At 39.0% G+C, this 21375-nt stretch overlaps 1 protein-coding gene across 2 annotated transcripts in view; it reads right to left on the bottom strand.

Moving 5' to 3' along the window:
* Positions 1–5417: 5417 nt before the first annotated feature.
* Positions 5418–21375, bottom strand: part of BMP7 (bone morphogenetic protein 7) — a 92849-nt gene continuing 76891 nt past the window's right edge. Inside the window, exons 3-7 of one of the 2 annotated variants that reach the window (XM_088153856.1) lie at positions 20234–20382; positions 16692–16904; positions 15549–15625; positions 12227–12337; positions 5418–9827 (exon numbers count right to left, since the gene is read on the bottom strand). In XM_088153856.1, coding sequence (XP_088009982.1) covers positions 9678–9827; positions 12227–12337; positions 15549–15625; positions 16692–16904; positions 20234–20382 — 700 coding nt within the window. In that variant the 3' untranslated portion in view covers positions 5418–9677. The remainder of the gene's footprint in view (positions 9828–12226; positions 12338–15548; positions 15626–16691; positions 16905–20233; positions 20383–21375) is intronic. The other variant, XM_007433611.3, reaches the window with a different exon arrangement.

Raw genomic sequence — 21375 nt, forward strand, 5'->3', positions numbered from 1 at the left:
GCTACAGCAGACAAAAGCACCCTAAAATATATTTCAATGGTCAGAGTGACAGCAGATTAAGTCTCTTTCCTGTACCAAGTTCTTTAAAATTTTTGCAGCTCAAACTTTGGCCCTTTGTGCTATGGTCATTATAAATCACCGACATGGACATATACCCATACCATCTTTTGTCAATCCTAAGACTGTTATTTCTATGCCAGGTAGAAATTTAATAGAAATAGGTTTTCCTGATGCTGAAGTTTTAATATTGAAAACACACCTGTTTAGGTTTGATGGCTCTCACTCATTTATTCCATATTAAAAGTTCTTTCTGCAAAAAAGCAGGAGGAATAGGACTATAATGGAGCAAGTAGGGAAAATTCATTCTTCATTCCCTGAATAATCTTCTTGTGTTGACAATAAATGAGCCTTCATACTCTGCACCAAAATTCAGGAGCAAAATTATGATCTAGGGAACTTTTCTTCTTCTTTTTAACAAGTTAAGTTCTAAAACATATGAGCTAAATTTATGATAGGATTAAGGCACCTAATGAAAAAGAAAATCACTGGTGTCTCTAAAACGGCCCAAACTTATTTTCATCCTTCTTTTGTCATCATCACATCACCATTTTGCTCATTGGAAGCCAAACGTCTTTTTCAAAAGTAAGCTGACCTAATTGGGGGAAAGTTTCTCATCTCTTACCTATATGTCTGAAACTATTTCTGTATTTAAATGCATAGGACTATTGCACAACCCTAATTAAAACCACCCTGCAGAGAAGTGTGATAGGAAAGAGTCTGGGAGAAAACCAAGAAAATATAAATAAGAGAATGGAAAACTTCAAGAAAATCTATCATGAGTTGTATCTGATGCTCCCATCTTTCTCCCACTGACCCCACTAATCTTCTGGGACAAGTGAGGGACAGCGATTTCAGTTTCTCTTGTTCCTACATTCCCATTTTAAAAAGTTCTTTCCAGCCTATTTGTAAAGAAATTTGTGAACTTTGATAAATTCTTATATTAAAAAAAATAATCAGATAAACTTCTTACCCATTTCTGTGGGCCAACTATTCCCAGTATGAGAAGGCAAAGTTGGACCTGCCTTCTATGTAACTGCTAAATATGAGAAATTTGGTTTAAAGAAAAATGAAATGTGATAACCTTACTTTGGTGTAATAAACAGGGTTAAACACATAGAGAGTTTGAAGCACAAAGCTAGAGGTTGGCAAACTGGTATCTTCTGGATATTTTAGACAACCACCCCTGTAAGTTCCATCCAGCAGGGCCAAATACCCTGAATGATGGGATGTGTAGTCCTGAACTCAGAGAGAACTAGATTGTCTAGTCCTGAACTAAGCAGTTGAATCTCTATGCTTGAGAGGGCAAATTCTTCCATTTCTTTTTTACTCACTCATTTAAAAAAAAAAAATCAGTTCTTTTCATCCCGTTTATGAAGAACTTCTTGATTTGGGTTTGGACTTACAAAAATGAGCTGAAAGATATTCTCAGTCATCTCAGTTTGGGACATGCAGAGTTTCAGGCTGATCAAGGGTAATTCTTCTCAGACACCCATGTCTTTACTTTATACACATTGCTATGGCCGTGCTCATTCCTCTGGAATATAGGCCAGCCTTCCCAACCTGGAACCCACCAGACGTGCTTCATATCCTAAACCACCTGGCCACAGATGACTGGAATTGAAGCCAAGCACATCTCACTTGGGGAACGACTGATGTAGCTAAAGTCAATAGTAGCTAAAGTCAGTAGTTGCAGCAGAAAGGACAAGACAATCATTGTTGGCCCAGCTGTCCTGGATGTAGATTATCCTTTCTTTTTTTCTTTTGAAGAAGCATTTCATCATCTCCTGTGCAAAGTTCCAAAGCCATTTCTAGTATGATGGACAAGTATTCAGCTGCAGGCATGAAGGTAGCAATGGCTACAAATAAATGTGGCTCAGCCCCCCCTCCCCTCGTAGCAATATTATGTAGGCAGGAGAAAACTTTGATGCGGGCAACATCAGCAAAACCATATTATATCCACCTAATTTGGAAAAAAAGCATCAGCTTCTTGGCTGATGGTTCTTTAGTTTCTAACCGCCGCCCCCCTTTCTTGTGCTTCTGATTTTACTGGGATGACTAAATCTCTAAGCTATGTCAGCAGTAAACAGAATTAATTTACCTCCTGCTTCTTTGAAACAGCTGCTGACAGCTGTGCTATAATCAACTGGGCATCTTTGCCGGGCTGCCAGCAACGAGTTCACATTCTTCCTTGCAGCTCTCTCTGCATCCCAATAATCCTGCATTTAGATTTATGCAGTTGCAGTGAACGTTGACAAGTAACCAAGACACGGAAGCTGACAACTTGAAAGAGGGTGTATTGTGTAGTCCAAAAGCATGAGCAAGAGAGGGGAAAAGAGGAGGAAAGTCAAACTGGGAAAATAGCATGCCTGTAAACATATAGGAATGCAATGGTTTGGAACCCTAACTAGGACAGGGATTAACATGTAGCTGTTCAACCATATAAGTTCATGGGGCCTTTATAGGAGATCAGTTCAGGGCCCAGGTAAAAGAAGACATCCGTTCCTGCTGCTTGGAGGCAAAAAGGAATATATCAGAAAGATAAAAAAGGGTGCTCAAAAAAGAATATGTCAGCCCTTCAAGGTAGATCAAACTTGGAAACCAATGATACGCAAGCTAATACTTTTATCGTAAGGTTACAGTAATAGAATCTTGCAAGTCTGAATGTGCTTCCGCGCCCCCTCCCTATATCTTCTTGATCCTAGGGAGGATCATGTCTGATATGCTTTGTCAGGTTACAGTTCTGGCCCAGACTCAGGTTTCTTTTATCTGACCGTTGTCTTGGTAGCGGTTTTTCCTCCTGTTCCTCAGATTACTCCTTCTGCTCATTACACAATGGGTGTCCCACTATCTACTTCTGGCTCTAGCCCTGCTCATCATGTGGCCTTTGTGATTAACATTTTAAAACTCCTTGGGACACTTCCATAGTTTACATCTTTGGGCTGTGATTTCCTGCCAAGGATTTTTGAAATGTTAATTGAAAGGGCCACTTACAGTGCAGTTACTCAGTGCTCTCTTGAGGATGTATGGCACCCTTAGGCCATATTGACTGATGATGCCCCCTCCTGCCAATTCCAAGATTTGAAGTTTTAGAATAGCCTTTTTTTCAGAAGGAGGGGTGGTGTTGGCACCTCCTAAGCTTTAGCACTCTAAATGAGTATCTACTTAGCCTTAGCCTAAATCTGGCCCTAGAGCTACCTAACATGTCAGGTGCATGTGCCTAGCAACCAGATAGAACTTTTTAGCCTGGGTGCACCCAAGACTTTAGCAGGTTTGGGGCATTTGTACAGTATATGTTTTATTCTCTTGGAATCTAACATGATATTCTTTGCTGTTTAGCAGTACTTCGTCTATAACTTGCTATTTTACTAATATCTAACCACTAACATTTTTTTCTGCCTATTTGCTTCTGAACTCCTTCATGTGCGTAGAAGACAGGATGGGATTTTCTTAAAAGCAAATGCTGACTACTACACCCGTAATACCAAGTCAAAAGATACATTGCTTTTGGCTTAGCAAGCTGGGCAAAATTCAGTTGGTGGTTTATTCAATATACCATTGTTAAGCAAACTGCAAGTTAACCTGATGAGTGAGCAACTCTAGATTCTCCCAGGTGAAACTGATTTTCTAGATTTCATTTCTATCCCAGCTATTGAACAGAAATGCCTTGGTTGCCCTGCAGAATGATCTGTACCAGGAAAAAGAGGGAATGTGATCCTGTTGATCCTCTTGGACCTCTCAGCAGTTTTTGATACCATTGATCATGATATCCTCCTGGATAGACTTTCAAGAAATGGGATCTGAGGACTCTGCTACAGTGGTTCCACTCTTTTTTGGATAACCATTTCCAGAAGGGAGTGCTGGGGGATTACTATTCTTCCTCATGGTGGTTGGGTTATGGAGTCCCTCAGCATTCTATTTTATCCCCTATGCTCTTAAATACCTATAAATAACCACTGGGAGAGGTCATCTAGGGACATAGGCTGAATTGCCTTCAATACATGAATGATACCTAACTCTCTGGAGAAGACTCTAATGCTGGGAAAGGTAGTAGGAAAGAGAAGATGACAACCAGCAACAAGGTGAATGAACTCACTTATACTGGCAGTGAGTGCACTGTTGGAAAACCTGAAAGACAGATCATCATGGAGAAAATCTATGTGGTTGCTAAGAGTCAACAACAACAACATAAAAACAATTTAAAAAAAAACAGCCCTGCCTCTCCTTTTCATCTAACACAGGTGAGTCAGTGTTCTGAGCCACTGTTTGGACAGGATGATGGACGGGATGAGGGCCAATAAACTGAAACTCAAACCAGACAAGATGTAGATACTATTACTAGATGGTGCATTCCTGTCCTGGAGGGGTCTGCACTCACCATAAAGGAGCAGGTTCGCAAGTTGGGAGATGTTCCCATATCCATCACTGTCACCAAAGGCCCAGGTGACCATGATTGCACAGAGCACTTTTTATCAGCTTCAGCTGATTTATCAGCTGTGACCTTACCTGGATAAAGGCTGCCTTGCAACAGTTACTCATGCTCTGGTAAATTTCCAGTTGGATTATTGCAATGTGCTGTATACGGGGTGTTTTTGAAAACAGTCCAGAAACTTCAGTTAATTCAAAATAGAATAGCTAGACTGTTCACTGAGATTGGCCTATATGAACATATTACACCAGTATTTCACCATCTACACTGGCTGTCGGTCCATTTCCAGACCCAATTCAAAGTGTTGGTTTTGACCTTGAAAACCCTAAATGGCTTAGGACCAGGTTATTTGAAGGAGCATCTTCTGCCATGCTGTATGGACCGATCTGGACTTTCTAAGCTTGTCTAATGAGGCCCTCCTCCAGGTCCTCTCACCAAAGGAGGTGAGGTGGACCTCTACAAGGGGGAGAACTTTTTATGTAGTGGCAACACCTCATTTGTGGAATTCCCTCCACAGACTGGACCAACTGTCACCCACATTAGCATTTTGGTGCCAGGTCAAGACCTATTTTCCCAGGCTTCTTAACTGGTTTTTATTTATATTTTAATTCATATAGTTTTAGCTTTTGAATGACTGCCTTGCAGCTGCCTAGTTTATATGTTTTTATTTTGCGTTGTATTATGCATGTTTTTATTCAAAATCTTATACAAAATCTTTTTAACGTGTTTATTATAAACTGTCCAGAGAGCTTTGGCTATTGGGCAATTTAAACATTTTCCTCAATAAAATAAACAAACCCAGCCTTAGGGTAAATTTTTCTGTCCCACTTTGCATCTGAGTCTCCCCCCCCCCCCCCCATCATTTACCATTTTGTATCTTCCTTGCTGTGGGCTGTGTTTATTTATTTATGTTGTCATAAGCCATCTGGAAGACCTGGGAGTCAAAGTAAGATATAAGTGTTTTCAAACAAATGCAGAACATATATACAGAGCTTATTTCCAGACAAACCCGAGTCCCAGCAAGTTTTCAACATTTCTAGAGCGCCTGCATGCAAATATACTCAAAAGAAAATCTCCTTGTGTTGAACGGAGCTTATTCTCAGGCATATAAATGTAGAACTGTAGCCATCACGGACCGTGGCTCTTTGAGATCTTCCACAGGATTACATTGCCCTGACAATGAAGCCCACTGAACAAAAAGGAACATTCACAGGATGGGGCTGTGAAGAAGAAAAGGAAACAGAATAACCACATAAAAATATCACAGGAGAGGCTTCATGTTAAAACCACGTAAAATGGCAACGTTTTATTTGATTGATTTGTACAAACAACCATCTAAAAACCACTGCTGTAAGGAAACAAAAAGTCCCAAAGCTTTCATTTATTTATTTAACCAGCAGTTGTTAATAAATATTTTATTAAATAAAGAAACAACATATCTTCAAAGGAGAGATGATTTCTTTGTGGGTTGGTTGGTTTTTTGTTTTGTTTCCCCCCGAATGTGATTGAGAAAAGAAATACAGAGGCTGAAATAAATAATTTTTTTTTTTTTTGGCTTTTGTGAAAATTATTTACAAAAACATGTACAAAGAATGGAACTTAAACAGAAATTAGCAGAAAACCTGCCATTTATATTTAAGGGCTGGGAAGGAAAATAACCCTAGGAATATTATCCCCATAATACACATAAAGAGGCTGAACTCGTTCATGAAGGGTTTCTACTAGAACATTTATCAACATGGTTTGGAAAAGAAGGCACTATAGATCACCCATATACTATATACATACTCACTCATAAGGGCAATCTTTCCTAAGCTGGTGTCTTCTCCATGTCCTAGGACTACAATTCTCAGAATTCGCATGATGGCCAGGAATCCTGCTTTTGTTGTCCCAACAGAGCTTGGAGGTAACAGGCTCAGAAAGACCACACCTTTCTTTTACATATTATAGCATTAAAAAAGAGTTCCCTGAACAAGGTTCATCAAACCCTAGAAAGGTATATGAAGCTGGTGAGCATCTCTATAAAAATATGCTAGGACTCTCCTGACTTCATCAGCATGTGCAGGGCAGTTATCTGATCCAAAGGTATATGGATTGGAAGAGAAGGTCATGATCAGGATCAGCTCTAATTCCAAGGGCTGCCTGGAAACCTCTCTGTTCTCTTTACTTTCCCATTGGGACCCACTGCTACAACCATTCTACCTGGATGAAACAAGCTAGTGGAAGAGCAGAGAGTCCACCTTCTGTCTTCTCCACCGGGCAGCCACCCCATCTAAAACATTTCCAAGCATGACTTAATAGACAGCAAGGCAATGCTAACCAATATGGTTTGTTCCTAAAATCCTAAATATGTGACAATTTAGACATTAGCTTTCATGGTTCAGAGTCTTTGGCGGACCTGTCTTTCATGAGCTTTTAAGAACCAGCACTTCGTCATGCGGTAATGAATCCTAGAAATTACTTAGGCACTGTGTGATAAAATACTTTCTGCATTCTTTTGTGGCAAATTAACTTCATTAGGCAACCTCATTAGCAGTAAGAAGGGAAGAAACTTCTCTCCCTTTCATATTCAGGAAGACTGAAAAAAATATTATGATCCTTTCCACATCTATCATATGGAATCGTTGCATAATGGTAAAGCTCCTGGCTCAAATGGCTTTTTAGTGGGATGGTATAAGGCATGCGCTGGGTCATTGGCTCCTGTACTTGAGATGTATAATGAGGTAAAATTTAAGTTTGGTAAATTGCCCTCATCACTTTATGAGGCATATATAAGATTGATTTTAAAACCAGGTAAGGATCAAAAATGTTGTGCCAGTTATAGGCCTACTTCTTTAATTAATGTGGATACCAAGATCTTAACTACTGTACTGGCTAGACACTTGGAGAAGATCTTAGCAGACATAATTCATCCTTCCCAGTTGGGAATTATCAAAAATCTTCAGGCATCAGATAATTCAGATAGGTTGGATATAGCCAAGGATAAAATGGACTCTGCTGCATTAGTATCTTTAGATGCAGAAAAAGCTTTGATTTGGTTCAGATTAATTTGTTTAAAGCAAGCCATGGCTCAGCTATGGCTTTCCATGGGACTTTGTCCGGTGGATTGCAATTTATTATCTGCAATCCTGTGCCAGAGCTACAACAAACTGAATGATTTCAGTAACTTTTCAGCCACAACATCCTTTTTGAAATAGGACCACCATTATTATACCCAGTATTACAAATGCAGTATTCATGAAGCTTTAGCTGATGGCATATTACACTTGCTGTTTGAAATTCAATATTTTTCTTATCTATGCCAAATGTTATTAGAATGTTGTTAGCTCAGTTCCTTCAGCCTTCCTATCTAGATACTTAATCTTGATATCTTCCCCCTATGAAGCTTTCCTGAGTAGTCAAAATTCTTTCTGAGACAACAGACAACCCAACCAAAAGACATATCTCCATGCATGGACATCCTCAAGTTAACCGGAAGAGCAATAACATTCTCAAATTTTGGAAACTATTCTCCTTGAAGATGGAACCTGAATTATTTGCCTTGGTATCATCTTCTTGATTAATGTTTGTTCCCCATTACATGCTCTATCCAATCTCTATCCTTGTACTTTTTTCCCCCCAACCCCTCTCTCCAATGAATAGTTTTGCATGCATGATCTACGCAGAAATAGGTAACACATGGATCTACAGATGCTGAATTCCAGCTTCTGAGCCACAATGACTAATACTGAAACATGAGACTTACAACCCAGTAGCATCTGGAGGGTCACAAAATGCTTACCACTGTTTAACAGAGTTACAATTCCATGTCATTTAGCATTGCTGAAATTTTGACAAACTGTCCACCGCTTCATCCGGATCAGTCTGACCAGTGTGGAATCCCACGGAATATAGCCTCTTAATTCAATAGCAATTATTGTATTAACTTTTCATACACAATCTTATGTTAGTCCTTTCTGCTCTCTCCCCATTCCAGATTAGGGGACGATTTAAATTAGCATTGCCAAAACAGAAAGGGAGAAGGGACTGTTCAGAAACAAAAGATCTCTGTGCTGGCTGAGCACAGTCTTCCTGGACATTAAGAGATTCACTCTTTTGAATACTTAGGCTTTTCTCTTGCCTATCAAGTTGGACTAAATCCCAGGAAAAGAAGAAATTGTAGAGTGCCGGAAAAAGCGCTTTCAAAAATTATTACAGTAAAACTGCATGTTTGCTATTGTGACGTGGGACATAGATTGGCAAATTTTGTTGTCAGTTTTCTAGTGAATGCTATTGTCAACCCTGTTTTCCCAAACAGAGTGGAGGTTTAATCGTGCAGTTCCACTAATTACACTGAATACAGCCAACTACAACTCAAATCTGTATGCAGCTTATCCCGCTGTCCTTGTGCTTGTATGGGGACACTATGCATGGCCATACAAGGATATTATGTTCAGCCCGGAATCTTGGAGTTGTAATGCTGCCTGCTTATTTTCAATGGGAAACAGGATATCCAACTGCAGAAAATACAATATATTCATAATGCTTAGTGACTGGAATCACTGCAAAAATTTCATAGCTGCCTTGGCAGGGAAGCATCTCAAAAATGTAAGGCCACGGGTTTGTTTTTTTTTAAGTCAGAATTCACAGTTCCCTAGTAATTTGGACAAGATAGCCATTTGATTCAGGCAAATTCACTCATACATTTTAATTCATATGGTGCATTTCTTTAGGAAGAAGGTCTATAAACTGGTGTGTACCACACGTGGACATGTTGCTCATTCATATACAACTCAAATGGCTTTCTTGTTGAAAGAAGAAAGAGGAAGGAAGGAAGGAAGGAAGGAAGGAAGGAAGGAAGGAAGGAAGGAAGGAAGGAAGGAAGGAAGGAAGGAAGGAAGGAAGGAAGGAAGGAAGGAAGGAAAAAGAGGTCCGTTTCCTTGGCAAGGCACTTGCAGGGAAAAAACAGTGTTCCCAAAATTCATCCTTATTTTCCTCATAAGCAAATGAAGCTCATATGCAAACTAAAACCAACTTTGCTCAAAGCAGCACTTGCACCTCAAAATCATTCCTGAACCTTTGGCCCCTTTAGAAATGTTCTTCCTAAGATAGTTTTCTTTCTTTCTTTTTTTTTTCTTTTTATTCTCCATTTTATAAAAACAATTCAGTCTGCACATTTTGAAATCCTCATATAGCTTTCCTGACTACGCTCTTAATGGCAGCCACAGGCTCGTACCACCATGTTTCTGTATTTCTTCAAAATGACATTGGAGCTGTCGTCAAAGTAGAGAACAGAAATGGCGTTGAGTTGTGTTGGGGCACAGCAAGGCTTCGGCACGGTATCAGGGTTTATAAAGTGAACCTGGAGGCAAATAAGTTATGAGACATCAGGATGATCACAAAGATTTAAGCTGAATATTGAATACAAATACAACACAACAGCATAAGATGGGCTACCAGAAAGACTGTAAGAATCCAGGCAACCACTAGATGGCAGGAAAGACTCTGAAAACTCTTAACTCCTTGCTGCCATCTAGTGGTTATTGGAATTTTGCAGCCCTGGCATATGGCTCTCAACAAATTACTATGGTTCCTTCCCCCTCCATACCTGCTTGTCTGTTTCTGACTCGCTGGTGTTATAACCACTGTCACTGCTGCCAGTTTCTTGAAAGGCCTACTTCTACAAGCTCCAGGATCACTGTGCAAGAACTAAACAAGGTACGTTCTGAGCTTTGAATTGAGTAAGCTCTATAGTTACTGGACTTTGCAAGGAACAGGGCTTTTTAAGAAAGTTATCACCAAGTTCTCTCAGATCTGACACCCCGACTTCTGTACCAAGAAGACTGTGATTACTGGATTTAGTAGACATAGGTCTTACAGAAGATCAACAGCAAGTGTAACATAAGGAAGTGAGGAAGGGGCAGTGGGCAAGAAGGGTGAGGAGAAGAGGCTTTCTGTACAGGCATATTACTATGTGCAATGTGTGTGTGAATGTGTGAGTGTGTGCAACTCACACCCCACTATCATTAATGCAGCCCTTACAGCCAAAAAAGTCACTTGTCCCTGTGGGTTTGTGACTGTTCTTTAGATATTTTTTCTTGTCTTGGGAACCGGGTGATGTGAAGAGATGATTGATATGGATATAAACAGTATCACTACAATAATCTTTCTCTTCTCTTCCTCTTTTTCCTCTTCCTCCTCTTCTCTTTTGTGGGGGAAGGCTTTCATTGGACCATTCCCCCATCCAAGAGATGTAGCACTGGGTTTCTCAAATATCTAAATGATTTCATTAGTACTTTTCAAATTCCCATTCTTAGCAAAAATATATTTAAGGTAAAAATGTACTTAATTCACTTTTATTCACTTTTCATTTTTATAATGATTTATACACACACATAGACACATATTAATTGGTTGAGTTTCATACTCTTTCCCCTGTCAAAGTTTCCTCCCATTATTCAACTAGTAGATCCAGTTTTGGCACCTATTATTACCAACACTTGATTTCCTCTGATTGCATGGCAACTTGTACCCACAATGGGTGTTGCCCAAAGAAGACAAGTTACCACCATCAAAGTAGCTGAACTAGCTATTCCTGAACTGCAAATGTAGCTGCAAGTTCTTCACTCATAGTATCAATTAATAATTATATCTAGTCTATAATCTTGGAATAACCCAATGTCCTCTACTGTGTATGGAGCTTCAACTCCTGATAATCTGTGGTGATGGAAAATATTGCTCAAGATAGAAATCTAAGTGTAGCCTAGCCTAGTCCCTACCTATTGGAATTCCTGGTATTCTGGTAAAATCAAACCTCTGAAAACCAATGACAAAATCTGTACATCTAATAACCAGCCCACATATGCAAGTTTTCTTATGTCAGGTTTTTTGAGGAAATATGAGAAGTATATTGCTATGAGAAAAAGGTTTCTAATGGATATATTTGCTTAGCATGATTAAAAGCTGTAGTCTTGCGCACACACATAAGCAGGGAGGGAGGAGGAGGAGGAGGACTGAAACGGTCATCCTATCCAGAAATGGCAAATTGTAGATACACGATAATAGGATTGTAATCCAGTTCCAAGAAGAACAAGCAGACAATTTAAACTTTCCAAATCTACTGGCAGAGAGTGGCAACAGTAGCTCTCTGGCAGCTGTTGGGTGGATACCATCTACCATTTGTCTCATTCTCAGAGGTTCTCCAGGAAAGAAGAAAATAGCAGCTATAGTTTGGCCACTTCACTTGCTACTAAATTTAAATGTAACAGGAGGAAAAGAGAATGGAGAAAAAGAGGAAGGGAAGAAGATCCTATGACAATTTTAAGTCCCTCCAGAGTCATTTATCCTAGGACTATGCCATCCTTCAGTTTCAAAAGCAAAACATACTTTGAAGCATGCAGAGGTGCTCACAAAATATCTCTACAACTTCTTAAAGCAGCTGTGTCTTTCCTGGGATCCAACAGCTACTTTGGTTTAAGGAGCAGGCACATGCTGTATCCATGTTCCCCTATGCTCCATACAACCTCTTTGCCTTTGAATCTGATAAAAACTACAGCTCTAATTTATACCAACTCCTTCTCCCTATTTCAGATTTCTGGTAGACAAACTACCAAATGGAAGGAACAAGCAATGCTGGTGTATAGCCAATGATTATTTTACTTCCCTGAAACCCATATAGTTCAGCTCTCTTGTGAGATTTTTAATGGAATAACACCGATCAGGCTACAGAACTGTTGTGAAAGACTTTTAAGATAAGCTTACCAGTGTCTGTACAATAGCATGATTGGTTGCATTCATGTAAGAGTTCAGTGGAAAAGCACATTCTCCTTCGCAATAATAAGCAGCATAACCTTCTGGAGCAATGATCCAGTCCTGGGTTAGGTAAGGCAGAGAGATGGAGAGGATTTAATAAGCTATACAATAAACAACATCATTTTTCAGAAGTCTTGAAATGCATCTCAATACATATAGGACATTCACTTAAATGTGGACTTAAAAGAAAGAGGTCCAGCCAATCAAATGCACAAAGGCAGATGAGGACAGAAGGATGCAGAAGAATCCAAATTAATTACTCTTCTGTAGTTAGAACCGATGGGTCACCAAAGGACAAAGCAGGTAGCATGATCACAAAGCAGGCCAAAAGAAGACAAGAACAATCTAAAAGTGGAAGGACAAACTCAGTGACATATCTGAGAAGCCAGGTAGAAGTCAGGACTGAAAGTGCAACTCAAGCTCAAGAGGGTGTTTTTCAAGCAAGGTTCAGAGACAAGAAAGTCCTCTTAGACTTCTTCTTGTCCAAAACAATCCAAGAGCAATATAAGGTAAAGATCAGCAAGCTCCATTTGCCCAGGTCCAGAGGACACTACATGCTTTGGGACATGACATTTGACCCTTTTACCCTTACCATTTAGTGACATGACATGTTTAGCTGGGTCAGGGGAGGAAAATATCATCCCACCAGTTTTGGAAGGTTTAAATTGTCTGTTTGTTCTTCTTGGAACTGGATTACAATCATATTTGCCATTTCTGGATAGGATGGCCATTTCAGTCCTCTCCTCCTCCCTCCCTGTTTATGTGTGTGCATAAAACTACAGCTTTTAATCATGCTAAGCAAATATATCCACTAGAAATCTTTTTCTCATAGCAATATACTTCCCATATTTCCTCAAAAAACCTGACATAAAAAAAATTTGCATACATGGGCTCATTTATGGATCATGGTTATTAGTCATACATATTTTGTCATTGGTTTTCAGAAGTTTGATTTTACCAGAACACAGGAGGGGGTAAGAGGGTCCAAAATGGTAGAATCTTATTGTTTTTGAGGAGTTCGGGTTATATTGGCTGTGTGGAATAGCCAAGAGAATTATATTGGGAGATGGGAAAACATTATAACCTCAGATATCAAAGACTAGATTTGAGAAATAATGTAATTTATGCATTTTTGAGGAGACTGGTTTTTTTTTCAGCTAATCAAAAAACAACAACATAATACATTTCCCTTTGGTATAAATTTAATATTTTACAAAGATTATTTTTATAGACAATTTGATTCATTGTTATTACCTATTATAGGAATATGTGCTATATTTGGGTGATTCATGTTCATGTACTATGTTCATTTTCTATTTTTTTTATGCTTCATTTTTTAATTTTTTCTGCTTTTTTTGATATTACAATTTTAGTAACTATTGTAATTTGTTAAATATTATTGTTTTTCTTTTAAATTGTTTCCATATATTGTTTTTTCCTATGCTTCTCTTTTAAAAGTTGCAATAAAGGAATAATGATAAAAAGGATGGGGGCTAAAGGAGGTTTGTTTTAGCTCAAAACAGCCTAGGGATTGTTTGGGACTAAAATAATGTCTCTGGTCAGTGCTATCATCCAAAGATCAAAGAGAGGGTTAACAGAAGCTTAACCTTCATTTCCTGCCATGGGCACATTACTTATCCTTTGACCCAATGCAGTGGTACCAAACTCCAATGGAGTTGCTGCGGATTTTTTCATTTCCCCTAGAGCAGCATTTCTCAACCTCAATAACTGTAAGATGTGTGGACTTCAACTTCGCATGCTGCCTGGGGAATTCTGGGAGTTGAAGTCCACGCATCTTAAAGTTGCCGAGGTTGAGAAACAGTGGATTACAATGACTGTTTTACTTTTGATTAAAAGAAACAAAACACTTATTAGATTTATATCCCACCTTAAGGGGGTGTAAATAATGATCCTGTCTTCTGTTTTCCCCACAACATCCACCCTGTGGGGTGGGGTGGGCTGAGAGAAGGTGATGGTTCCAAAGTCACCCCACCAGCTTTCATGCCTTAAGGAGACCTGGAACTGACAGTCTCCCAGTTTCTAGTCCAGCTACACAAAACTATGTTTGCACACTGATGGCACTTAAGTGCTTCTTCCCAGGCAGTAAACAAGGGGGAAAAAATCTTCCTTCCTTCCTGCTCAGCTTGATCATGTTGAGCAGGCTGTCACACTTGCTCCTCCACAATATACTGTTGATATATTCTTTGAATGCCTGAACTGGGCTCCTGAAGAATCACTGTACAGTTTTATGACTGCACACTCTTTTAACATTTGATGGCTGAATCTTTGTGGCAATGAATGAAAATCCCTGCATGATGAAGTAATCGCATGGAGGATGAGTTTGCAAATGGCCAGGATGGATAGCTGTAGCCCATAGATGTCGATGTCACCAAAATAGTGAAATATGCATCATGACATCCTGTGGAAACTCCACTCTTTTCTTCTTGCAGTTCATGCAAGCATATAAGATGCAGAGTTTGCATTATGACATGTTTTGTCAATTACCCCCCTTGTTGTGGAACCTCCACGTTTAGAAGCATGATTGAAAACTGCTTGCTCACGTTCAACAGTGGCCAAGGTTTGTCACTTTCATGTCCTGATTGAAGGCATCCATACTGATTTCTCACTGGTTGACTATATGGCTCATTGGTCCAATCTTGAAGGATTCTTCTTGTGACTTTGGAACTACTTTTCTATGCATACATATCAGTGTATGATTTTTGGCATATCAGTGCCAAAAATTCTTATCTATCAGAGCATGGTACAGCTCCTGTAAAGATCTTGTCACTTTTAGTGAGGTTTTCACAGAGGAATTTCTATGGATGGATGTAAAAATAGACATTCAGAAGAAGTAATGTCTGAGGCCATACAGAAAAAATGATGAATTTAACAATAATGAACAAGTAGTCTATATTTCAGATGGACAAGCCACACGTGGCTTACAACAGATTAGCCTGGAAAAAATATCTGTGTGCATGCATTCATACACAGAAAAAATTCAGAAGATGGCTTTAAAATTACTGATTCTATTGGTTTATATAAAAAACAGTGGAACTGAATATTCTATACGGAATGAACACTTGCCCTTGAATTATTTGCAAACATCATGGAGTCTTGCATGTTCTTACCTGCCAAAGTAAGTTTGGCTTTTGCTTTTCTAAAAGTGGACATAATAGAAAAACTAGGTCACAGGATTCATATTACCCACTTGATAATAAATAGACTAAAGTGCACCATGGATCTCCAATTCCAAGCATAAAAGTAGCATTACCTGCCAGCCAAGATCCCTGAAACTGACATAGAGTTCATGTTTCTTGCAAGCTTGCCTCTGGTCACTGCTGCTGTTTTCTGAGTTGGACAGTGTTGGGCAGAAAAAGAAGGAAAAAGCAATATTAGATCAACTGTCTCGCAGAAACCAGCCTGGCAATTTTATTAATAATGCACAGCCTAGCTGAGGGTATCTAGTTACATTTATAAATGACCTTTTTAAAAATAAGGACAATATCTATAAACAGTGCAATAAAATTCAATGCATACATATAAGGGATAAAAAAGGACACCAGAAAAACAATTCATGAAAACCACATATTAATAATTTCTTAATATTCCTTCCACACATTAATATATTCATCTGACTTCTATAAACATTTTAACAACAGACTTAAAAGAAGGGTGGGAAGAATTTGAAGAAAATGTGAGGCAGCATAGAATCTCTACACTACAGCATAGGTGCAACTCTTAAATCCAATAAATACCTTCTCCCTTTTAAGTAGGAAGCACAAAATGGTGGGCATGGCCAATCAAGTACTGAAAATCAAACTGGTAAGGTTCCTCCTTGGAAGTGTGACTGGGTACATATTCTGTAGCTTTCTCCCCATAATATAGAGATTCTCAACTACAGTATATATTATGGTTGCAATTCCTGTGTGACAATAAAAAATCAGTTCCTCGGTGTATTCATCCAAGTGTCATGCTGGGGAGCCTAACCGTTTGTAGTACTTAGCATGGATTGTTACCCCATCTAGGGCAGTGGCCTTCAGATGAAACATTGGGAGCAAGGGACTTTTTCTTTTCTAGAGTAAAGCACTTAAAGCAATGTCTCTATTTTGTCCTGAACTCAATGGGTTACTTTGTTTTAGGTTCAGAGCCCTCAAAATGGCTGTTCTGAGCTAAGAATGTTTTGCACACTCCAATTGTGCGTTACAGTCCCTTATGCTTGATAACCAGTTGCTTGCAGAGAAGCATTTTTCCAGACTTTTCAATATCTAAGCATGTTCACAGCAGAGAAAGCAAGGCTCAGATTTCCTCTCTTCTCAGCTAATATGAAAACAATTTTGGAAAGAGACAAAACAACCAGAAACAGCTTCATCTTCTTAACTTAATCCCCAATGTTAATTTTATGGAAATCACACACCTAATGTTTGCATACCTCCGAGATTTGACACTCGAAAGGCTTCTGGATTCTTTGTGGTCTTTGATCGGTTCTGGTTCCGCTGTTTACCTCCTGTAGAACGGATGCTTCGGAGATGTACTTCGGTAGCTTTGAAAAAGGCCACAGTAAAAGGCTGCTTGTTTTGCGGGCCATGCCTTCCAATGAGGCCAGCAAACTTGGGATTGACGCTCTGTCCTAAGTGGAAGGAGAAAGGAGAGGAGAGAGGCAAATTAGTTTTACAGATGAATTTTGCCTATTTTCCAGTTAGGCCAGCAACAGTGGAAGCCTCCAATCTGTATGAAGATGGAACATTAATTAAACATGGAAATTAAGATTTTTCATACAAGAAATGCTCAATTAAAAAAAAATCATTTTCTATTTTGAAGTGCCATTCCTGAACCAAATACTTCTGATGAAAGCTATGTTATTCCAGACTTTAATATTAAATTTTCCTATTCTTTGATTTCTTTAAAAAAAAAGGGGGGGCTTGAGTTCAATGATTTATAATTTAATGTGCTCCTGTAAAAAAAAGGAACCATAAAACTAAGCCCAACAGAGCACTAAATTCTCCTTGGAAAAGTTATTAGCTTAAAATAAAAATGTCCTATCTAAAATAAAAGCTGATGTGTTTCCAGAAAAATTCCATTTAAGAGATAGATAGAAACAGCTTCTTCTTACTAAGGACATCACTGTAAATTTTTTAGTCTTATGTAACCAAAGATTATTTTGGGGATTAATGCAATGCTCTCTACATGGGGCTACCTTTGAAGACCACTTCAACATTGCAGTTGGTTCAGAATACAGTGGCCCATTTGCTGGTTAGTGCTCCCTGCCATGATCATGTTTCACCTACACTGATGGCCCTACACATGTTCCTAATATGTTTCTGGGTATAATTCACACTGCAAGGTTCAACCTATAAGGCCCTTGTGGCTCAGCTCCAAGGTATCATGGGATCTGTCCCATATGAGTATCCCAGAAGAAGCTGCTGTTGGTACTCCATTTTGGGGAGGTAAGGTTGAGGCTTGGAGACAAGGTTTCTCTGTGATGGCTTCTGTTTATGGAAAAACCTCAGCTTGGAAACTAGATTAGCCCCTTCTGTAGTAGCCTTCCAGAAACTGGTCCAACCGGAGTTGTTCCACAAAATATTGGGGAACAAATGGAATGCTAGCATCTGTTTGTTGTTTTTTTCTTCTTTTAATTCGATATATTTTTGTATTTCTTTCATTCACCATGAATGTCCTAACTGTATTGTGTGGTGTGCTTCTATACCATTGTAAACCACCAGGAGTACTTTGCAATATGACACTATGTGATGCCAAGAAATAAATAATAAAGGCATTTTTATTTTATGTATAACCATGCTTGTCCTTTCTTGCCTAAAGCAATCTTCCCAAACCTGACTCCCAAATTCCAGATACCATAGCCAGAAACTGCAAATCCTAGTAGTTGGGGTTACAACAGATCTTGGGGAGGTGGAAGGGCTTTACCAGGTTGGGAAGGCTTGTTCCTTTTGTTTGAACTCAGTAGAATATGTAGTTGGTAAGCCGTGCTTAATGGCAAAGCGTTCTGTATGATTTATTCGACAAACCGTGGCTATGCAAATCATTGCTTTGTGTGCTATCTCAATGTGAAAGTGTCACAGAGCATGACTTGGGGTTTTGTTGGGAATCAGACAGGGCTCTGAAGTCCATCTCAGTACTTAGGCAAGCTGGTGTGGGACAGAACACACAAATGAGCAAACCCCATCCCATTTTAGCACTGAAGATGTTACCTAGCCGGGTAATGAAACGTTTGTAAGAAAAGAACCAAGCTCAGAGAACCCCAAGGACTCCATTGCTCTAAATGCTTTAGAGATCTAGCTCCCAAGTCAGTAGTGCTAGGAATACTATCAGCACTTTGTGAGACAATTCCAAAATTCCACCATCATTTGACTGACCAGGAGTGAAGACCAGAGCACAGACTATTTCTCAGAGGAAATTTATTTATATCAGTTCCAAATCATACCAGCGGCCAATGGATCTCTGAGGCACCCAGTGGGCACCAGAAAAATGGTAATTTTTTAGCTCCCTTGAGCATACCCATTTAGTAAACAATGCATGTAATATCAATAATAATAAATCTATTCAGTTGTACAGTAATGCTGGGCAAAATCATTCATTTTTCAAATAGACCAGAAGTGTAGATTTGGGAAGTGTGATGGAGGATTTTAGTGGTTACTATGTTCTTTCTTAAACAGTATTTTATTGATAATTTAAAAATAGGTTTAATTTAACAAGTCTCTCTTTCCTATCTATAGTAACTCACTATCTTGGGTGCCAACTCCAAGTCGTAGTGGAAGTTCCTTGGCAGACACTCTGATGGGTTCTCATTAAGACTTTAGAGAAGAATATGGTTGTATTAATTTTAAAACATTATATCAATATCTTTCATTATACAAACATTATATCAATACCCTTCGTTTAGATGAAAAGATGCAACTATGCTTTAGATTGGCTATGCCCCTAAATCTACAATTCAGTGAACATTTTCTTAGCTAGGAATGCCAATAAATTGCATGGGATTTATTGCCAAGCATGTATTTCTAGAATCAAGCTGCATAAGAGTTTTCTTCAACTCGCCTCTGTAATGAGACAAACAGGATATGAATGAGTATGTAAGAAATCAAGTTAACTTTACAAAGTCAGCTGTTGCTCCAACATAATGTCAGGGAGGAAAGCATTAGAGGGTTTAGAAGATAACAGAGTGCCCGAGGCTAATGAATTACTTCAGCCTCTCTTACATTGTTTCACTTTGGCCAAACTTTCTAAGTAAACAAAGACCCTCTAAAATTCCCTCCCTCTCCCTCTCTTTTTTTGCTACCATTGTTGGGTCTAATTGCCAGAGAATAGGACTTGTTATTGCTATTAAATGTGAGCTTATGTTTCAGTTAGAACTTCAACCAAGTCCTCAAAACCATTCCACCTGGACTCAGATCTCCATGGGGTAAGTGAAATGGACGTAAGACTCAAGCCAATGCCCACATTCCACATGTACTTTTCTTACATTAACAAATTGAATTCGTTCCTCTTAGTCTTCCTTCAATCTAAGGAGGAAGAAGTCTGATTCTGGTAATTTCCTTCTATTGCCAGAAGCAAAAACAAAACAAGAAAGTACCCCTGGATCCAGAGGTTTTAGCAAAGATGACATCCAGGTTCACATAACACCCACATCAATAAACTTTGGGGAGCCAATGGAAATTCTAAACCAGGGCTTGAAAATCGTTTTGGGAGAGATGAAGAAGAATAACCTGAAGCTAAATCAGTGAAGCAGACAATAACTAATCAAGGACCTTGTCTTCCTTTTTATGACTCCTCACCCAGATATAGGTTGGACAGCCTTACAACAGAGGATGCCTTTGAATAAAGGACTGTCCTCTCTACAGGGGGACACATGAAAGTGACACCATCTCTAAATACTACTGGTCGCTATCCCAAACACAAATTGTAAAAGATTTGCCAAAAGTATTAATTTCGGATACTTACCATCTATACTCTCCACTGACAGCTGCAAGCCAAGATTGTGCTGTGGATTTACCACCCAGTGATTACTAGTTGCTGTAATATCAAATACTAGCCAACCTTCTTCTTCAGCCCAAATCGTCCGAGTGTCAAGTAAGAACAAATCTGAATCTCTAGAGACACAAAATAAAAGGAAAATGGGAGAGAAAACCTTTCAGAATTGTAGAATTCTCTCAGAAAATTAAGACATCCTCTTATATCTAAACTTGTATTTTAAAGAACAAGCATGTTTAGATCACAATATGTGGTGTAATATATTGAATTTTGCTTAAAAATACAAATTTCAAGGAGGTGGAACCATAATGGAGGAAACTTTGTCTCAATTCCCAGTAAATGATATCTCTAAAATGGAAGCAGTGATACCCTACTTTTCCACCTATACATGTTTTTTTTTCACAGAAAAGGCTTTTCAAAAAATATATCCAGTGTTAATTATAACATTAACACTGTTTGCTGTTATCACAAAAAAGTAAGGAGAGATGGATGGACCTCAGGATGTCCGTGAATGACCCTTTCACTTCTGCTTCCTTTCTTGCAAAAGTGAGAGCAAGTAAAGCAAACTGTAAATACCTAGTAATCTGAACCAGAGTCTGTTCATCATCATCATCATCATGTATTGCTTTTTTGCAAGCAGGATTACAGGATTACAAATCAGTGTAAACAATGTTTGGCTAGTTGTACTAGTACGTGGACATGTAATCTTCAGCTCATATACATGTGGTTTTTATGGCTTCAAGCCCCTCCAATACTGATCATGCGTACACAGCGGAAGGAGGAGGGATATCAATTTATTAAAAATGGGTGGGTTTTAAGAAAAGTATGAGCCTTATTATGGAGCATTTCTATCTTGATCATTTCTCCTTTCCCCTGCCCGCACACATGCAAGTACCATCATATTCCATAGGACAGGGTCTCTCAACCTCAGCAGCTTTACGATGGGTGGACATCAACTCCCAGAATTCCCCAACCAGCCATGCTGGCTGGGAAATTCTGGGAGTTGAAGTCCACCCATCTTAAAGTTGCTGAGATTGAAGAACCCTGCCACAGGACATGTAATCCCAAACTTCCCAAAAATCCACCCACCCATATATTAAATTTCTCCATGG

This window comes from Python bivittatus, unplaced genomic scaffold (assembly GCF_059951505.1).
Source record: "Python bivittatus isolate LINGU-HERP-01145 unplaced genomic scaffold, Pbiv_v1 ctg000700_np1212, whole genome shotgun sequence".
In the NCBI taxonomy this organism is placed as follows: domain Eukaryota; kingdom Metazoa; phylum Chordata; class Lepidosauria; order Squamata; family Pythonidae; genus Python; species Python bivittatus.